Source organism: Scylla paramamosain, chromosome 10 (genome assembly GCF_035594125.1).
Source record: "Scylla paramamosain isolate STU-SP2022 chromosome 10, ASM3559412v1, whole genome shotgun sequence".
In the NCBI taxonomy this organism is placed as follows: domain Eukaryota; kingdom Metazoa; phylum Arthropoda; class Malacostraca; order Decapoda; family Portunidae; genus Scylla; species Scylla paramamosain.
The window spans coordinates 27,741,932-27,764,431 of record NC_087160.1 but is presented as its reverse complement, the minus strand read 5'-3'; the positions used below and the strand labels follow the sequence as shown (position 1 = coordinate 27,764,431).

The window sequence follows — 22,500 nt, the reverse complement described above, 5'->3', positions numbered from 1 at the left end:
CTATGCTCCTCTCCTTGCTTCTCTCCTAGCTTTCTTCCAAAATAACTTATTAAGGCTCCCATTACATAAGATGCTTGTTTCAGATGACTGCAAGCGGCGTGTGGAAGTCATTGTGTCATCTTACCATGGTGCCAATGCATTTCGAGAAGATCTGGTGCATGGTTTTATTTTAGTTTATTCAACAAAGCGCAAGGCATCCTTGGCCACTCTCAGGGCTTTCTCTGCAAACATTCCTAATTTACCAATCCAGGTAAGAATTTCATCTGTACAGTACTATATTTTAACTTTTAGTAAGAAGAGGTGAGGGTGAAAGTCATAACAGTGAACAGTAAACTGTGTGGTAATGTTCCATTATTATAATATATTGCATATTGTACCAGATTCATAGCAAGAAGAGTAAGATAAACATTCAGTGATTGAAAGCTTACTTTATATATAGTAATTGATGTGCTAAATATACTAAACCCTAAACCTTCCAAACCTTGGTTTAACTTACGCTGTTCTCATACTGTACACAATAGAGAGGCAGCTCACAAATAGTACTTGAGCCTTCCTTCACCAGAATCTCATGTACTTTATATTTCTTTCTAAAATCATGCTGAGTCTCTTCTTTATCTAGACAGAAATACCTTCATCAATGTAAAACGTAAAAATCTTTGTAGATCTGACTCCCCTCGTGACTTCTGGCACTTTGCCAGTTACAGAGAGAAGGCTAGAAGCCGTAGGAGGGTAGTTTGGAAATCAAAGCTTTGTGCCAGACTCTATCAAAAGCTTTTGATATGTCCAAGGCAACAGCAAAAGTTTCACTAAAATCTCTAAAAGAGGATGATCAAGACTCAGTAAGGAAAGCCAGAAGATCACCAGTAGAGCGGCCTTGACGGAACCCATACTGGCGATCAGATAGAAGGTTGTGAAGTGATAGATGTTTAAGAATCTTCCTGTTAAGGATAGATTCAAAAACTTTAGATAGGCAGGAAATTAAAGCAATAGGACGGTAGTTTGAGGGATTAGAACGGTCACCCTTTTTAGGAACAGGCTGAATGTAGGCAAACTTCCAGCAAGAAGGAAAGGTAGATGTTGACAGACAGAGCTGAAAGAGTTTGACTAGGCAAGGTGCAAGCACGGAGGCACAGTTTCGGAGAACAATAGGAGGAACCCCATCAGGTCCATAAGCCTTCCAAGGGTTTAGGCCACCAAGGGCACGGAAAACATCATTGTGAAGAATTTTAATAGGTAGCATGAAGTAGTCAGAGGGTGGAGGAGAGGGAGGAACAAGCCCAGAATCGTACAAAGGTAGAGTTTTTAGCAAAGGTTTGAGTGAAGAGTTCAGCTTTAGAAATAGATGTGACAGCAGTGGTGCCATATGGTTGAAATAAAGGAGGGAAAGAAGAAGAAGCAAAGTTATTGGAGATATTTTTGGCTAGATGCCAGAAGTCACTAGGGGGAGTTAGATCTTGAAAGGTTTTGACACTTTCTGTTAATTAAGGAGTTTTTGGCTAGTTGGAGAACAGACTTGGCATGGTTCCGGGCAGAAATATAAAGTGCATGAGATTCTGGTGATGGAAGCTTAAGTACCTTTTGTGGGCCGCCTCTCTATCATGTATAGCATGAGAACAAGCTGTGTTAAACCAAGGTTTGGAAGGTTTAGGTTGAGAAAAAGAGTGAGGAATGTGCACCTCCATGCCAGACATTATCACTTCTGTTATGTGCTCAGCATACAAAGACGGGTCTCAGACACAGGAGCAGTAGTCATTCCAAGGAAAATCAGCAAAATACCTCCTCAGGTCCCCCCAACTTAGCAGAGGCAAAATGCCAGAGGCACCTTCGCTTAGGGGGATCCTGAGGAGGGATTGGAGCGATAGGACAAGATACAGATATGAGATTGTGATCATAAGAACATAAAAACATAAGAAATAAGGGAAGCTGCAAGAAGCGACCAGGCTTACACGTGGCAGTCCCTGTATGAAACACACCTACCTATTTCCATCTGCCATCCCCATCCATAAACTTGTCTGATCTTCTCTTAAAGCTCTCTAGTGTCCTAGCACTAACTACATGATTACTGAGTCCGTTCCATTCATCTACCACTCTATTTGAGAACCAATTTTTTCCTATCTCCTTCCTAAACCTAAATTTTTCAAGCTTGAACCCGTTATTTCTTGTTCTACCCTGGTTGCTGATCCTAAGAATTTTGCTTACATCTCCCTTGTTATAACCCTTATACCATTTAAAGACTTCTATCAGGTCCCCTCTTAACCTACGTCTCTCTAAAGAATGTAAATTTAACAGCTTCAACCTCGTCTCGTAAGGGATACTCCTCATCCCCTGTATCCTTTTAGTCATTCTCCTCTGTACTGATTCTAATAGACCTATATCTTTCCTGTAATGTGGGGACCAGAACTGCACCGCGTAGTCTAGATGAGGTCTGACCAGCGCCAAGTATAACTTTAATATTACTTCCGGCCTACTTTTAACACTCCTAAAAATGAATCCTAGTACCCTATTTGCCTTGTTTCTGGCTTCTATGCATTGTTTCCCTAGACGGAGTTCAGAGCTAACTATAACTCCTAAATCTTTCTCGTACCCTGTACGAGGAGCCCAACAGAAAAGAAAGGGTGACAGCGTAAGCAGAAGGATTAGAGGTTAGGTAAAGGTCAAGAATGTTGGGCGTATCTCCAAGACGGTCAGGAATACAAGTTGGGTGTTGCACCAATTGCTCTAGGTCGTGGAGGATAGCAAAGTTGAAGGCTAGTTCACCAGGATGGTCAGTGAAGGGAGAGGAAAGCCAAAGCTGGTGGTGAACATTGAAGTCTCCAAGAATGGAGATCTCTGCAAAAGGGAAGAGAGTCAGAATGTGCTCCACTTTGGAAGTTAAATAGTCAAAGAATTTCTTATAGTCAGAGGAGTTAGGTGAGAGGTATACAGCACAGATAAATTTAGTTTGAAAGTGACTGTAGTTGTAGCCAGATGGTGGAAAACTCGGAAGATTCAAGAGCGTGGGCACGAGAGCAGGTTAAGTCATTGCGCACATAAACGCAACATCCAGCTTTGGATCGAAAATGAGGATGGACAAAGTAGGAGGGAACAGAAAAGGGGCTACTGTCAGTTGCCTCAGACACCTGAGTTTCAGTGAGGAAAAGAAGATGAGGTTTAGAAGAGGAGAGGTGGTGTTCTACAGATTGAAAATTAGATCTTAGACTGCGAATGTTGCAGAAGTTAATGAAGAAAAAGTTGGGGGGGTGTCAAGACACTTAGGGTCGTCGACAGAAAGGCAGTCTGACCTGGGGACATTTATGGTCCCCTGCCCAGATGGGGACTCTGAGGCTGGTGTAGGAGTCACCATAATAATTTTGAAATTTTTGAGTGAAGGGTGTGTGTGTTATTAGGTGCTTGTAGTTTTGTGTGGAGGAAGAGAGTTGTCTTTAGAGGACAGGCTGTGACTGCCCCCTTGTGTTGTGAGACACAAAGGGAAACGTTCAGTGAGGTCACAGCTGGGTTTAATGATAAGTTCACAGCACCCCCTGAACAGTGCTTTAGACCTCACTGGGAGTAATTATCGTTTTGGCAGGTGTCTACTGCCTCCTCCTGAGGCAATAGATATAAGATATCATAACTCACTATTATCTACTGCTTCCTACACTTTACTGTAAAAACAACAAGTTAAGCCTTGCTGTGACTGATTTATCAAGTTATGTTTGTCTAAATGTTCCCTAATGTTCCTTGCTAATATTGACTCCAATATTTTATCTTCAACTGAAGTTAAGCTGACAGGGCTATAGTTAGATGCTAAAGTTTTATCTCCTTTCTTAAAGATGGGTACTACATTAGCCTGCCTCCACATTACTGGTACCTCACCTGACTCAAGTGATTTCCTAAAGACAGAAACTAATGGCTCACTAATAACCTCTTTGCATTCCTTAAGTACTTTGGGATATAATTCATCTGGCGAATGATGTCGTGTCTCAGGGATGCCCAGTCAGCCTGCTCCCACAGCCAGATAGTGCACGCGGGGCTGCTCTCTCTCTCTCTCTCTCTCTCTCTCTCTCTCTCTCTCTCTCTCTCTCTCTCTCTCTCTCTCTCTCTCTCTCTCTCTCTCTCTCTCTCTCTCTCTCTCTCTCTCTCTCTCTCTCTCTCTCTCTCTCTCTCTCTCTCTGCAGGCAAGGTTGAGATATGATCATGCTTATGTCTCTAGATGGGCATATTGTCTGTGTGTGTGTGTGTGTGTAGCATGTAAGGAAATGCATACCATTCTCTCTTTCTCTCTCTGGCAACTCATACTGGTAGCAGGAGGCCGCACCACTGTGGGGTATGTTTACAGTCACATGGGAACACCTTTCTCTCTCTGGCAACCCATACCGGTAGCAGGAGGCCGCACCACTTTGGGGTATGTTTACAGTCACATGGGAACACCAACGTCTCCAGAAACATTACAAACATCCATTTAAGGAAAGTTTGAAATATAATTCATTTATTATTATTATTTTTTTTTTTTTCATGTTTATAAATGCATTACCTTCTGTAAAAAAACAAATCAATAAGTGTATTGTTGGGAAGATGAAGGTGCCTTGTCTCTCACCCTGCCGAGTCAACACTTTTTTTTTTTACCCCATCCTGCCCCTGTTGCCGCATTTTTAAACACATCCAAAGGGATGGGGGAGATTAATAATACCACAACCAGCCAAGGGAAGGGAAAGGGGGAATTTAATAATACTGCCAATTGTCATGTTGACCATCGCACTACATCCCAGGAGCTCACAGTCATATTATTAAATTATGTTTGTAATGTTTCTGGAGATGGTGGTGTTCCCATGTGATTGTAAACATACCTGCACAGCGGTGTGGCTTCCCACTACCAGTATGAGTTGCCAGAGAGGTAGAGAGAGAGAGAGAGAGAGAATGGTATGCATTTCCTTAGATACTTCACACACACACACACACACACACACACACACACACACACACACACACACACACACACACACACACACACACACACACACACAATATGTCCATCTAGAGATGTAAATGTGATCATATCTCGATCTTGCCTGGAGAGAGAGAGAGAGAGAGAGAGAGAGAGAGAGAGAGAGAGAGAGAGAGAGAGAGAGAGAGAGAGAGATTGTGGGAACATCATACCAATCAATAGTGTGCAGCTCCTTAAAGAACACACACACACACACACACACACACACACACACACACACACACACACACACACACACACACACACACACACACACACTGCCTGTAAAAGTGAGCATCTCTTGCCAGCAATGTGTGTAGCAAAGCATGATAGAGACTGGTGACTGATAAACATTAGACAATAGTGTATATAAATGCATAAATCACAGCATGACATAACTGGCAAATCATACCAACAGGCCTAGCCAGCCTCTGGGTCCCTTGTGAGTGATCTTCAAGGTCACCATATCTGATTTTTTTCATTTGCTATTTACTTGTAGATCATCAACTTTATGCATTATTTTATATTATATGAGGCGCGCGGCGCAACAACGACGTAACCGAGAAATGGAAGTTTCGAGAAAAACGCGCTCAAAGTTAAACACTGATTGCGCACAATAGGATACCCTTAAATAAGTAAGTATTATACATCATTTGAAAGGTCTTGGGTAGTTCTGTTTGGGGATGTAGGTTTCGAAGTGATAGGTGACGATTTTGGGTGGATGACTTACGCGTTAATTAACGCGTATACCGTAGGTAATAATTTTTTTTCCCGATATTGTTTTCATTTGTTAATAATGTGTTAGAGCCTATTACACATAGTATTAGGTGAAAGTTTCATGAAGATTGGTACATAAATAAATTTTTTATGAATTTTTTTCCGAGCGTGCGTCTGTGCTCGGGCGTGTTAAAGGGCAGAGTGGATGAGCACATGGTGAGTGTGTTGTCACCATGGCAACGGCGCTGGTAAACATGGCAGCGGTGCTGTGATTGGCTCGCCCGCGCCGGGCGGCTGCAACCGCGCCGCTGATTGGCCATACGCACGTGAGGCTGGGAGGAGCAGGTTGCGTCGTTGTTGTACCGCTTTCGAGATGTTAGTCCAGAGAAATTTTCTCCGCACTACGCTCGACTTTGAGCCTTAGTACAGGTGCTTAGATGGTCGAATATGACTTGGCCGACATCACCACGAGACTTTTACACCCTTCTACCACACGGAGCAGGCAAAAACACGAAATCTCAAATTTCACGGTTACGTCGTTGTTGCGCCGCGCGCCTCATATAATGTATATCAGTTAAAATGTAAGCAAAGTGCATTCATTGTCTCATTTCTCAGAATTATTGGTTTGAAAGGCCTACCAACATTAATTTTGGCCACGGGTATGGGAAGGGGATGAGGTTGTTCTCAAATACTCCAGGCCAGCAAATGAAGTCAGGGATGGGATGGGGAAGGGGGAATTTAATAATATGGCCAATAGAACTGATGGGATCTCTCCTATTGTCCTCCAGAATTGTCCCTCTCTGCTTGCACCTTGCTTAGTCAAACTACCAACTGCACCAATTCTACCTTCTTCTCCTAAGTCTATTAACAATTGTGTTCTGTTGGGTTCTGTCCTGTCATCCACTCTCTTATTATTTATAAACGATCTACAAAGCTAAACTTCCTGTCCTATTTACTTCTATGCTGATGATACCACCATACACTTTTCCAGGTCTTTTCATACATGTCCAATCCTTCAGGAATTAAACTATTTTGGCAGGGAATCCACATATTGCCTAACTTCTGATATCTCTGAGATTTCTGATTGGGAAAGAGTAAATATAGTGTTGTTCAATGTCTTCAAAACTCAATTCCTCCATTTATTAACTTGACACAGTCTTCCAGATAACAATCCCCTCTTCTTCAGTAACACTAAACTGTCGCCCTCTTCTACAATGAACATCCTTGGTTTGACCTTTACTAAACTAGAAACTTCACTGCTCATCTCTAAGTAAAACAGTTTCTATAAAGTTTGGCATTCTGGGTTAACTGTACCAATTTTTCTCAACCTCTTACACATTCACACTGCTCTTCTGGACTGGATGAATGTTTGTATAATGAGATCTCCTTGTACAATTAGATTTTCTTTTTTTTATCTCCTTTTTCTTATCAAATAAGTATATTTACAGATTTTTCTTATTATCAGTATGCAGGACTCACTGAACCTCAGAAAGATAGTTTTTGCTTCATGCTCCTGGTGGCCTTTCAGTTATTTTATCTTACAAAAGGTATCAGAGTTGTCTTTGCTCCTCATTCCAGTGATATTGTTGCTTCAAATCCATTTTGGTTGTTAAGAGTTGAATTTATCACTGGTCTCCATTTTCTTATGATAATTATTCAATTTTCATGGTTGGTTCATCCTGGTTCTTCTAGTAGTGATGCTTATATGTCAAATCTTGCATGGGCAGGCAAGACTGATTCTTAGAGCAATTGCACATCACAGTGGGATGGTAGAGGTATGATGTCTGGCTGGGGACTTGTTGTGCTTGTGTGACTTCATGTCACTTCTTTCTTATGTCTTCCATATTCTTGGCACATATCTTATAAAAGAAAAAATTGTCTCCTTTCATTTCAATAATTTGGGTATTTTGGTGCTGTCAGTATGATTGTGGTATACCAGCAGGATGTTAACTAATGGAGAGGGAGAATGTGAACTAGACACTAAAAGCCTCTGTTCTCTTTAGAGCCACAAGGCTCAGTGACCCCTGTGCTCTGCTTCATTGGAGTCTATAAGTTGTCTTAATAGTCAAGTAGAGTTATATTTTGAAGCATTTCATCAAAATTTACACGGTTTTCATAACAAAGGAGGACTATGTCAGTACCATCTTGCAAGATGGAGAAGTTAACAGAGTAGGGATCATATTTCAAGTCATATCTTGATAAATATAGTGACTATAGCTATGAAATTTGTTGTAGTGTTGCCCTATATTTTTCTCAGAAAAGTGATGTGTGACTTCAGTCCCCATACCCTACCAGATGAACCCCTGAAAGTCATGTACAAAACTGAAATAGATGGAAAATTGTATGTATTGGAAATAATATGTCACCAAAAATAAGGCAGTTTATATATATATATATATATATATATATATATATATATATATATATATATATATATATATATATATATATATATATATATATATATCATAGTATTCTAAGTAAAAAAAAAAAAAAAGAAAAGACCAACATGGATTGATCATGGAGATGGGAGGAACAGAAGGAAACATTGAAAAGTAGGTGAAAGTCAGATTGAGTGAAATCAGGTAAGAGTTGATTGCATTGAATGAAATAATATTTTCATTTCTCAGACTTGTCTTTCTTGCACATGCAAGGTGGCATTCTAGAAGGTTGCAAAGAAATTACAATGATACCTAATGCATACATAACAGCAAGCAAAGAGTTATGACAGTTTTGTAGGTTATAAAAATTATGTTCTTGCTGTGGATGTACAAGTGCTTTTAGGGAGTATTGTCTCTCTGTCTGGTAAGTTTTGTTCAGTATCCTACATTATGGCATTCCCTTCATCATGATTTAATTTTTATTAAAACAGGACTGTTGCAGTGATTGCAATTACAGATAAACTATTTCATTTATAAGACTATAATTTTTGCATGTTGATAATGCTTTAAAAAAGTATATTTTCTAGTTTATATAGAAACTTCTTGACATAGAATTCATCCTTTCATTCAGCAATAGGATGCAATAGGATTAGTGAAAGTTGAAACTAAATATTGCTTAGATGTGCACTGAGTGATGGGAGAGAGACATACTAAAGTTCATTGTTGTGAAAAAAGAATAATAATAATAATAATAAAGTTAGGTGCAGGCTATAAGTGAGCCAGAAAAATTATATATATATATATATATATATATATATATATATATATATATATATATATATATATATATATATATATATATATATATATATATATATATTTTTTTTTTTTTTATAAAACATTCATAATCATGGAAAGACTTTGTGCCCACCCTGTATTTAAAAAAATGCAAAAGTCTTTTGTTTATTAGTCAAAAAATTAAAGGCATCAGAAATGCTCACTTGAATATGACATAATCATGTGATGCTCAGCTGTTTTACTTGTATTAAATTCTAATTATTTTGTAATTGGTTTATTAATTCCTCATCTCTTGACAAACCATATGAATAAGGAAAATAAATGTCTGTTTGGCATCTCTCTTGGGACTTTGGGTGATGGTCACTTAGGTTCACTAATCAATGGTAAAGTTTTAGTTCAACATTCATAATCACTTTTAAGTTAATTCATATGACTATATTTAGATTGTAATATATTTTATTGTGTTATATTTTATAGCATAATTAAAGAGTTCAAAGAATCCATACATGCATACTGCATCTGCTAGTTAATGTCTTTGTTACCATCAGATGAATTTTTTTAAAACTATGACATAATGTATTGACAACTTTACCTGGAAGCTTGTAAATTTGGTCACCCTGTGTAGAGATAATATTCACAGAGCATGGCAGGTCAAACATGAGATGTGTAATTGTTTATAATTATGGACAGGAACTTTTCAGAGTAATGATTATTAATAAAAAAAAAATATCCTGAAATATATCCTTTTCTCTTGTAGATCTTGGCAATGACTGACACAAGCAGCGCTACTGCATTTTTTAAGTCGGATATCTCTCAGCAGCTGATTACTGAAGGTAATGCTATTGCTGACAGACTGCAAGCACATTTCATGACCTCCACTGCAACTTGCCAACAGAAAAGTGAGTCCAGCCATTACGTGCATGTTAATACTTAGTTTATATAAATCTTTCTCTTACATTCCCTCCTTAAATACTTTTAAGTCATTAATCTTACTAGGTGAAAGACTTTCATAATCATATGATCTGACCGAACAAGTAAAATCTTGTTGATTAACTCAGTTGCAAGTATCATATGGAGAAGGAATAGGTCCCTTGAACCCTTGATAGTGGAGCCATAGGTTTCTGTGTTGAAGGTTGGTAATATTCAAGCATTTTTGGCATAGTTGCACTGGAAGGAGACCCAGTCAAAGACTTACAGCAGGTGCAAGGTATATATGTGGTATGGTGTAGCATGTCCCCCATAGTGGCAGGTACATAACCATTGGTAAGACTTTTACTTTACTTATGCTTCAATTCAGCTTGCTTGTAACCTTCCACACTTGATGGAAAATTAGTGTTGTATCTTTTTATTTTTGTTATTTCCTAGGTGTCATCTCTGCTCCAAAATAAATGGAGATAGATATTTTTAAATAATAGTGTGACATGGAGTTTTTTCCCCCACAGAGTTAATGGGTATAATTAAGTAATGTTGCTTTTTAGTCAGTGGTATTTAATTTTTTTTTTTTTCTCATTTATATGTTGACTATTGTAGACACCTTATAAAAAGGAAGAGCTCATGATTTTGAAATTTCTTTTTTGGAAGATGACATATATTATTTACATGGTTGTTCAGTTGAATGCTGTTTAACAAAATGGAACTTTGGCCAGATGAGACAACTCCAGATAATTCAAAATTTTATAACTTGGATTTAATCATAAATTTTCCAAATTTATCAGGGCTTACAATGATTAACAGTTTGTTCTTGTTAGACACATCCTTCTCTGAAGGATTGCCCATGATAACACTACAATGAGTCTATGTTCTGTGTATGTGTAATTGAGAAGGAAAGGAATGATTAGTGGATCAGGCTATAGTGGAACCAAAATAACTTGGTATTCAGGGTGTTGATTGTATATCTCTGCTGTTGCCACCTCAACCCCAGAGTGACCTGATCTGACAACAGCCAGCATTGCACAGCCTGGGGTATTCACGTGTCATGGACACTGGGACAGCAGCGCCACACGGCCTGTATGCATTGTGAAGTGTACTGGAAGATATACAGTGTCATTGTTCCATCATCAGATTGAAAGTCATTAAAAAAAAAACATGCAGTCATATGTAACAACTTATAATTTTGGAATAATTAAGGCAAAGGATGACAGTACGAGCAAGAGAAAGAGGTGTTCAAATGCCTGTTGACTGTGAAAGGGACACCTATGAGAGACAAAAACAGCCAGCACCCCAAGTACTAAGTTAGTCAGGTTCCACCATAGTAGCAGAAAAGTAAGAGATTAGCTATTTACCTATGTACTGATTGATGCAAATAATCCAGTGCTTTGGATTTCACCCATTTTTGGTATTTCATTATATAAGCTCAAGTTTGGTTATGTGAGTGCTTTGGACATTAAAGGTTCAGTTAAACAGGACTCTACTGTAGTTGGTATACAGTTTGCTTTCCTTTTGTAGTGTATGCACATAAATTCAATTTTAGAAATAAGTTACAAAGTGAGCAGAGTTGGGTATTGATTTGAGCAGTATTATGACTGAATAGTATTTCCTTTGTTTATAAAGTTTTCACTTTAGTGTTGTGTCAAGACTGTAATTTAGTTAATTTACATAGCAATGCATTCATGTAGTGTAACATGTGTTACTGTTGCCATTCTTTTGTGTGTGTGTATGTGTAAATAAATAAATGAATGAATATGTATATGTGTGTGTGTGTGTGTGTGTGTGTGTGTGTGTGTGTGTGTGTCTATATATAATATATATATATATATATATATATATATATATATATATATATATATATATATATATATATATATATATATATATATATATATATATATATATATATATATATATAGTCAATATCTTCTAGCAAAAGAAGACAATTAAGACCAGGGGTGACATGCCCATCCTCCCACATTCACATTAAGTAGAAAGCTGAAGGGATTTTGACCTAGTTTATTTATTTATTATTATTATTTTATTTATTATTTATTATTATTATTATTATTATTATTATTATTATTATTATTATTATTATTATTTATTTATTTATTTTATTTTATTTTATTATAAACATTATTGTTATTTAGTTCTTCTTCTTCTTCTTCTTCTTTAGTCAATTTATATTTTATTTATTTGTTTGTTTATTTTTCACCTCACATGCAGACTAATGAGGATGAGATTTGAAGTACATATATACATATGCTAAGACTGCCTCCCCCAAAAACAAGGGGTAGCAGAGACAAGGCACATGACTTTCACACTCATTCACACCACATATAGTAATATATAACTAGTGAAAATGGCAATATCCTGAACAGGCGTATATATAGCTTTTTTTTTTTTTTCTCTCTTCCTCTTCCAGCCGCATTTTACACGCCGTTTTTTAAGGAGGTGTGGGACAAGAAGCCTGAGATAGAGCAGGCCTTTAACATGGAGGATCCATCAGGCTTAGATGACTCTGGAGAAGGAACCCTAGAGCGGCCCTCCCACCACTACCATCGCAGCATCACCTTGCCACCTCCGCGTCGCAACATGCCTCCCAGATCACAATCAGCTGAAGGGTGAGCTTACTTTCATTACTACATTTTCTGTCTTTATATACATATGTTTTGTAGCTTTGGCCATTATGATAAAAAAAAAAAAAAAAGAAAATAAAAAGACATACACAAGTGGGTATCAAAAAGTTCTGAGGCTAGACTGTTATACCAAAAAGTACAAACTTGATTCAAGTTTCTGCACTATTTCTTCTAAAACTGAATCCTTGAATGTTCCCTGTGCTGTTGCCTCTGCTAAAACTCATTCTGCAAGTCTTGCCCTCAAAGTGTGTCAAACAACTTCTGTAATTCACAGTCTCTTCCACTGTGTCAAAATGGCATCTGTTCAGCAGCATCTGCCTTTTTGGGTATAGGAAGAAGCTTCAAGGAGCCTATAGAGCCAATTCTTATCTTCAGTGATGACCCTTGACTTGAGGGTAGTGTCATCCAGGGCATGCTGACAGAGCTCTTTGCAGATTTGGTTCCAATGCTCCTATTCAGAGGTCAGAAGCCTGGATATTATCTTTGCAACAGAGCTGTGCATGATTAAGTTAGATATGAAGATTGCCTGCATTGTTGCATATGATACACTAACAATGACAGTAATGTCTATTATAGATCTCCAGTGATCCTCATGCACAAATCAACAAATTACTTTTACATTTTTATAGGTTGAGTTTATGGAAGGATCATCTTTCAGTAATGTCCTGCTCCTCCTGAAGCATTTGTGCCATTCAAAACACCTTGCATGACTCATTGTTTCATTTCCATATACATGTTGAATATCATCAAAGGTTTCTGTGGCAGATTTGTCGAGATAGATGCAGAATTTGATGTTTGCTCTGTGCTCCAGTTTGCAGTCCTTGATGAACTTGCAAATGGGCCTATGCATGTTATTACAAAAACTCCTTGTGGCACAGTTCATGAAGTTCACTGAACAATGCCAATTTGCAGACCACTTGATGATGGTTCCTGCTCTGCCTTATAGCACAGTCATCCCTGTACTGCCATCTGTTGGTGTGCTGTGGGCTAGTCTTGCAACTTTTTGATACCAGCTCACATTGTGAGCCTGTTGTATTGGTTGTCCTAATGCCTATGATATGTGGCCCACTAAAGATTTTATGAATGATATGTGTGTTGTGTCTAAGAAGGCTCTTTGTCTTGCCTGTCAGAAGCAGTTCTGAAATCTATGAGACTGTGCCTACGGATGGCTCTCTTGGGGATGACCTTGATGAGCCTCTCTCTCCTGTGTTTCCTGATGACCAGCCCCTCACACCCTCAGATGACTCAGACATTTACTCCCACATTGACAATGATGAGGAAGAGCATCTTGTCAAGCCATCTCAATTCAAGAAGCAGCACAGGTTTCAGCAAGGTAAGGACAATAATGTTCTAGCTAACTGCAATAAAATATTAGTGACAGCTTTTTAACAAATTTTCACTTGAATGCAAAAGCCAAATTTAATCAAGAGCACGTTTTCTTTATAATGCTGCTGATTTGTGGCTTACTAATTTTTGGCATTTTTAATGAATACTAATTCTTACTCCATGAGTAATTTAGATATGCAACTTGCAAAGCGTAGTTTATGATGCACCAAAAGAAGTTGAGAAAGTGACAGTATCTTATATGAAATATGTTGTGTCCATCTGTTCATGTTTAATATTCATATTTAAGTGATGGTTTGATTACATCGTTGATTCAGCATCATTTTCTGTCTATCCTGATTGCTTCAGATGTAGTAAGGGAACTTGATTGTTAAGTTGATGGTATGGTTGACTTAGCATTAAGGCACCAATCATTCAAGATAGTGTCAGGTATCTTCAGGGAACTCGAGTCTTCCGTGTACATATGAGTGTATGCCAAAGTGAGTCTTGAATTATTCTCAGGTTTCTACTGTTGCATTGGCATAGTTGTTGAACTTGAAGATCTTTGAAATGGAACAAAATGGAAAAAATTCTGAGGTGCAATATTCTTCTTGTGATGCAGTTATTTATCCAACCCAAAAAATATTAGAATTAGAAATATTGTCTTTAATTGTTTATACAAAAAATTTATTTTCCATATTGCTTAGGAATTTTAAAATTTAGAATTTTCATTAAAATATTCAATAAAAAAAAATTAAATAAAGATCATAAAGTTGTGTTTCCTTTTGAAATTTTAAAAGACACCTTATACTTTGAATCAAAAGAACAAAGCAAACTTTCTGTTGATTTATTGAATTTCAGAGATTATAGAAAGTCATTATTCACATGTGGTCCATTAAAGTTACTTGAACTGAAGATTAATCATCAATTAGTAATGCTGGACAATTGTCTTAATTTTAGGAAAAGATTAATTCATTAGTTCAACATAGTTTATTTATTTGTTTTTTGACAACTAGTTCAAAATAGAAATGCCTTTGTTTGAGTTTATGAGTTCAACATAGAAATGCCTGAACCATATAAGAGACACAGAAGGAAGATCTGCATTGATAAAAATTAGCACCTTATTAATTTTCCTTCCTGTATGACTGAAGATGTTGAATAATAATGTGTTTATAATTTTTATGCGTGTCAATTTTCAGTGGGATTTCTGAATATCAGACATTGAAGCAGACAACAAGTGTTACTGCTACACAATATCTTAAAACTTATTGTGTGATAGTGCATAGATTGTCATTATTAAATACTGATCTGATGATATAGCTATATGCTTGGCTGACATCCCTGTGAAAGCAAAGCAGCCAAACACTGATACACACACACTCCTTAAGACAATTCAAACGTCATTTTAGTTAATGGGGCACTAATCTTATACGTTTGCAAAATTGGTTGCTGGAGAAGAACTGAATGAACACATATTTTTCATTAAAATTATGAATTTAAGCACCAAATTCATCTGTATCTGACAACAGAGGGAGAAAAAAATAAATGTAATTTAGTATAGCAGCAGACTTTTTCATTATTTACATTCATCTAGGTAAGAGTATTAAAAAATGTAAGCATGTGCTGTGATGAGTTACACCACTGGTAACAATAGGTGGTTGTCAAATAGGCTTTGTCTTTTATTTTCATGCAAATGAGCAGTACAGAGGATGAGTATCTGGTGCTTGGTGCATTTGTGGACTTTTATCCAGACTCAGAAGACATGCTGTCCATACTGTTCTCAAAAATATTTAGTTGATTTCCTTGATATAATTTTATTAAGAATCATTTGGTTGATAATGAAAAGTTTAAGTTAACCCATCATTGTGATTTTTTAATTTTTTTATTGTATTTTCTAGCACATTTTTTTGTAATGCCGTATTCTCCCTCTATCTTTGATTTAATTGCTTTTAATAGTGAAGAATCTAATCAATATTGCTGTAGATATTATGCTTATGTACTAGATAGTATGAGACATAGAATTTCTAAAGGAACTTGCGTCGTGCCGAAGCCAAAATAATTTGTTTTTTTAAAGGCCTCTAAATAAAAAAAAAATAGCAGTTTTACTTTTCTTGCACCATACTGATGTGGAAAGTTAGAACGAGTCAAGTGGATTACATGCATTGTTTTTCACAGCAGTGGAAACTTAATTATGATTTTGTTTTGTCGTATTCTTGGGGGGGATGCTTTTATTGTGTTTATTTTATGAAGCAGGTCTGAGAATTCTCTCATCAAGACCTTTGGCAGCAACTGTACATTATTTATTCACTATGCCACCAGTTGCATTATTAGTGACATACTCAAAATATTTAGTTTCTTCGCATGATTCTGGCATTGTAGTGAGTGTCATATCTGCATATATTTTAACTAGATGATCCAAGTGTTTAAATTTTGGCAGTGTGCTGCCATTATAGAATGCCAGCCAGTTTTTGCTTGATACCAGGAGTGTAGAAGGTTTCCTTTCAGGTTTGATTAAGAAGTATCTTAACAAATTTTAATGCTTTCTCAGAGTATGCTTTGATACGTTTTGTATATGTTTCCCTGCAGTGCCTTTCTGCTGGTCTTATTCAGGCTCATGGGTATTAATTGTTTATGCTGTATAAGTTGGCCTTTCTATATAGATGTTCAGTGATAGAGAAAGCTGGTATAAAAGAGAATTCAAATAATCTCAGGAGAGAATTTCATGAGATTTGTTTAGATGTTACAGTGGTTTAGTAATAGAATTTTCAACAAGCAGACATGAGAATGGGATTCTAAAAGCTGATCGAAGATTAGCTTCCTGAGAACTGAAAAAAAAAGATGCATTAGGAACTTGGAAGGGAAGTTTATTTCACGAGTTAACTGCTATAGAGTTTTGCTGCTGATTTGCCTTAGCATGCAGTCTCAGATGCAACCTAAGGAAAATTTAAAACTGGCAAATAAGCAAACCTACAGTGTGTAGGTAGACTTTATCACCATCACTGAAATATAAACTTACAAGATCAAAGCAAATAAAAATTATCAGCCAAGATTGTAAAGCATGACTATGATCCAGGAAATTAAAGAAACATTGGTCAGGTTTATTAATTGCAGCTATAATTGTATCTTTGTGCCTTTTCATGGTGCAGTCAGCCAGGATGGTAATGCAGTGATAAAGCAGTTTTATCTTGACAAATTGCCAGCACACTTATTTTTGCTTATAGAATAATTCTTCATCAGATATGGAGTTCCTAGTTTGTAACAAACTCATTTTACCAATGTATCTTTGTGTCCATGTTATTTCCTAGTGTTTAAATAATCCTGGCAATGATTTGACATCATGGAAGGCATCATACATAATGACAAAGTAACTTACAGTAACAGAAGGATTCTGAATTATGAAAGACCTATATGTATTAAAGGGGAGTTTCAACAAAGATTACTCAGTTATTGTCTTAAAAATAACAACTGTTATCTAGATACTTTTTTGATCACTCATTGTTTATGAGCATCAATTTTCTGTTGTAATTGTGCTGTGTATTCAATGATGATTCGTCTGTTTGTTTATGTATGTCAAGTTTGTATTTGTGTATAGTGTCTTCTTTGTTTTTTTTTTTCCCCTTCCGTAATTTATTTTTTATACTGAACATGAATTGGAACCTCTCCTTATTATGTACTAGACAGTAATGTTCATTTATCAGCTCAAAGTTGATTGCCAAGCTTGAGGGAGTGAAAGGATCTCTAGTGCCCATTGCATCTGGTGTCAAAGTTTCTGATTATTTCATCATTTTGAAGTTTGAAGTTATTCCATCATTGATGAGCTAAGGTACTTGAAGGCTGTCATCATCATCATTATCATTATCATCATCATGTGTCACATTCTTCCATTATTCATATTTAGTTATGGACTATGAAAGCATAAAAAAATGGCCAACTATAACTATATGGAAAACACATTTTGTCTTGATTTGTCCCTCAAAGGAAAATCAGTGATGAAATTTATACAAACAGAATATAACAACTAACCAAATACATCACAGACATGAAAATCTACTTGAAAACAAGTTATCTATTACATTCTGATCCTTCTCTCTCTTCTGTTATCATAGAAACATGTGAGGTTACTTAAATTATATGATTGGAAGCTGGTGAATGACTGTATTCTCAGTTACACAGTGAGTAAATAGTTGTGAAGACTGGTTTTACATATGTGTCCATGAGATAGATAAATGATCAGATGATTAAGCTATCTGTGTATGTTGGTAATTATATATATGATCATGACATATAGAGAGAGGGGGACTAAAATATGTAAGGATGGGATACAGGAGAAGCAAGGTAACTACTGCAGTAATTCCCAAAGTATTAAAGGAAAGGTGAAAGTAATTATATATAGGGATAGAATCCTAGCTGAGACCCTCTTCATTACAACTAGGTAAATATTGAAACAGGAATATGAAAGGTGTGAACAGCTGTTAAAATTACTGAGTCAGAATATATATAGCAGTTGTGACAATTTTGGTTAATGTGGATGAATTTTAGCATGGTGGCTTCTTTATTCTTGTATAGTTTTATTTAATTAGTATGTCTGTGAGTATACATCAGGCTGACATCCCACTTAAAGGGAGTCAGTCTGTCCTGCCTCATTGTGGGAATGAAAATGTGACAGGATTGTCAAGGCTAATCAAAAATCACACAAGCTTTAGTGATCATCTTTGCTGAATATGTTGTGTTGAATTTGCTGTTACTGTGATTGACATAGGGGTTCACTCTGCAATGCTCTTTCATGAGAAACATTGCCTTCAGATCATCTGTTATACTTCCCTGCCACCATCATAGGTCTGAATGACAATGAACACATTATAACAGCAGTTCTGAGTGTTCATTCTCGATTTTGGATATTTGGTCAAAGTATGCCTGATGAGTTTATCAGTTTTCATGAAACTCTTCTGCTAGCTAGGATGAGGTTTGGCAGGGAAACTTCATTCTCATTCAGGTCTTTACTAATGGAAAGAATGTGAAAGTTACTGGTTCTAGGGCGCCCAACATGGGCAACAGTTTCAATGATCTTGACTCCTTGCCTCAGGGTAATAATTCAGGCCCTCTCCACCTTGTCTGTGGTGGCTATGACCATTTTTATCCTTTTGTTGAAAAACAGTGGACCTTTATACTTTAAAGTACTAAAACATGCAGGTGAGCAAATTTGGGGACATAAATGTGTGGGCGGCATATATATATATATATATATATATATATATATATATATATATATATATATATATATATATATATATATATATATATATATATATATATATATATATATATATATATATATATATATATATATATATATATATATATATATATATATATATATATATATTATAGATAGATAGATAGATAGATAGATAGATAGATAGATAGATAAACACAGACAGACAGACAGACAGACATATATAGATATATATTTATTGGCCTGCATATATCATAAGCTCTATTAGATTTATAGTAATTCATAGTGGTGCAGGAGCCATTTAAAAAAAAAAAAACACTTGCATTAAAAATCTTTTTATGTAAAACAACTTAGTCATTCAGACTACAGCCTTCTGTTCAAAGGTGTGCATCAGCTTCTGTTGTTTATTTTTATTGTATTTTTGTATTGTTCACATATTTTTGTATTAATGAAGTTATTTTTATTATATTTTTATATTGTTATTTTATTTATTTTTTTTTTTTTATTAATGAGAGGAGGATTATGTGGATGTGTGTGTGTGTGTTGGATCTTTGATTAATAAGCTTTTTATGGTCAGAACTACAAATCGTGAACAGAGAAGCAGAATGAGACGTGAATCTAGTATAAATTCAGGTTACTGCTAACAGATGGGGAAGGTTCTGCCAACAGCCTGCATTAAACATGATTCACTTCAGTTATAATGACAGTAACGGCAAAAAAGTTCTATGGTTCTGATCTGGGTGAAGCAGGCCCCTCAAGATGAATATATAATATTTTCAGACTATCTGTTATTCTAAAAAAAGAAAATTATGCATATAACTGAAGGTGACAATTACATATGAATTCATAAAGAAAAAAAAATAATGTCAAGCCTTTGTTTTACACACACACAGGTAATAAATGCCATTTTTACACCACCTCATAACACTTGGATATGTTTTATAACCCTGACTAAATTACTTCCTCATCAACTCTAGATTTCATATTTGGGAACTGTTGTCCCCAGTAGATTGCTTTGCTAATCTCAGACTATGGCCAATATTTGAACCTGTGCGGCTGAGTATCGATCAGGTCCCCATGTGCATGCACTAGTACTATACTGTGGAGTAAGGCAGCCCCATCCGTACACAGTACCACTTTACATTGGTGTTGTTGTTGTTGTTGTTGTTGTTGTTGTTGTTGTTGTTGTTGTTGTTGTTATTTAGATTCATATTTGTTATCTTTTATCATATTTTCAATCTTCCTCCTTTCTATTCATCCCAATAAGGAAAGTGTTGTACTCATGTTTGTCTGCTTATACTAATACACATGAGGAAACAAGAAGGGTGCATATTTGTGGGCTTCATTTTAATATGTAATTGTTTCAGAGGCCATTAGGCAAAAATGGTTAACAGTGATTGTTCTGCAGAATATAGTCCCATTGCTTTTTAAGTCCCGAGTGCAGCATCACAGGTTTGATCACAGTCACTCTGTTTCTGCATTCTGGAAATGATCAAGTTTTTCTTATTTCTGATTCCACTTATTTTTATCATGGATTGTATAAAAATAGCTTTGGTATTGGTCATACTGATAATTTATGAATACCACTAACTGATTTCTTAGATTTACAAAAGGAGATCGTACATATTACATTCTAAATTGATTAGATTATACCTATGTCTAAAGTACTTGAAACATTACTAATTCAACAAGTGAAGAAAATTAAGCAACTTATTAAAGAAGAAGGATAATAACAATAGACTAGACAGGTATTTCCTAAGCTGCAAAAGATAAATAAATAATAAATAAATAAATAGGTAAAATTGAAAATAAATCAATAAGTAATAATAATAATTAATTAATGAAAAAATAGTGCATAAAGGAATAGGAAGCCAATAAACACAAAGGTGATAATCTGCAGGGCTTGTGAACAAGACTGATGTGGGCAATACTATGTTACTTTAATGTCTTCTTTGATTGCCTCAAATTGACTCATGCAGCACAAGACACATAATGAATTGCTTCATGTCAGCTGACCCATCAGAAATGAATAGCAGCAGGACATTTACCTCTCTGCCACCACTTATTCCCATGTTGGCTGTCTGGTGTTCTGTATAGCTTGCTGGTAGTATTAAATGGTGTGATTTTTACCCTCTGTGTTTGAGTTGGGCTGTCTAGGTGTTTCTGCAGAATCTTGGCTAGTTGAGGAAGATTGTAGTTTATGTAACTCAAAAGTGGTCTGGGCAAGTGGATGTCTCTGCCTGTAACTTCCTCAAGTATGTGTTAATAGTACCATTCTGATTCAGATTATTAAATTTTCTATATTAGTAGATTGCAGAAATTTTGATAATTGAGTATAAACTACTCCTTTAAAATATGCACCAAAAATGCAAGTGTATATGGATGAAAATATGGGAGTGAGGCCTCTCCACAAGGATCAGGTTTTTGTGGATATACCCAAGTTTTCTAATTTCCTCTCCTTTCTTTGAAAAGTGACTGCAGATGTTTATTTTTTAAATGAGAACTGCCATATTAATGGATGAATAATCTCTGTTTTAATGAATGTTCAGTGACAAGTGTTTCTCCAACTCCATAAGTCTCATCTTTTCATGAGGATGGTTGACTGCCTTATGAATTTTTTTTTTTTCTTTTTCTGCATGAATGTTTGTCTTTTCCTGACCTCTTTTAAAACGTGAACTCTCTTACTTTTATTATGCATGTCAGAGATGCTTTAGAAATTATTGTGGTAAGTTGTGCTTACTTCTGTCATAATGGCATTGCAGAAAATTTTGCAGTGGTTACAAGATATTTGTCTTTAGAGCTGCATGAAACTGAAAGCATTCTGTTATGAATAAGACTTTAGGCAACACATATTCATATCAGAAGGGACAGCAAGGCCAATTTAGTCAGAAGATGCACACATCAAGGATCTACACTTCTTGACCTGGACTTTGGGTTCAGATTATTATAGGAAGTAGTGCATCTGGATTTGGTGATCAGTAATGATAAATGTGTAATATAAATGTGTAAACCTGTAAGAGGCACAGGGTTGTTTATATATAAAGAGTGAATGTAGTGCCAGTCAAAGCATAGGCTCCCTGCAAATATTGATCCTGGAAACAAAAATACCTCCAGTGAATATCCATTTGTTTCATAGTGAAAAGAAATTGATGCTTATACTGCTTCTGTCTTTTCTTTTAGAATTTGTGACTTCATCATTGTTCTGGTTGTGTAAACAGTACCATGTTATTTTGTAATTCAGTCATAAGAAAATTTTCATCTTCCCATTAAAAAATAAACATAATAGCATATATCTAACGAAGCTAGATGGATATTTGTAGCTACTTAGGATTATTTAATATTATTATTGGTAAGTGACTGTATGTGCTTGTGTGTATGTTCAAATGACATACTATAACTCAGTGGATAATTATTTTGCTTTGTTCGTTTTTCTTCCTCTTTTTTTCTCCTCTTTCTCCTCCTCCTCCTCCTCCTCCTCCTCCTCCTCCTCCTCCTCCTCCTCCTCCTCCTCCTCCT

General features: G+C 36.1%; 1 protein-coding gene across 28 annotated transcripts in view; it reads left to right on the top strand.

Annotated features, from left to right (window-relative positions):
• The window catches only part of LOC135104468 (rho GTPase-activating protein 190-like), a 212,188-nt gene that overhangs the window by 82,686 nt on the left and 107,002 nt on the right, over nt 1-22,500 (top strand). For 24 of the 28 annotated variants that reach the window (XM_064011950.1, XM_064011944.1, XM_064011946.1 and 21 more), the window contains exons 17-20: nt 84-250; nt 9,617-9,758; nt 12,215-12,413; nt 13,559-13,761. In XM_064011950.1, coding sequence (XP_063868020.1) covers nt 84-250; nt 9,617-9,758; nt 12,215-12,413; nt 13,559-13,761 — 711 coding nt within the window. The remainder of the gene's footprint in view (nt 1-83; nt 251-9,616; nt 9,759-12,214; nt 12,414-13,558; nt 13,762-22,500) is intronic. The other 4 variants (XM_064011954.1, XM_064011967.1, XM_064011951.1 and 1 more) reach the window with 2 other exon arrangements.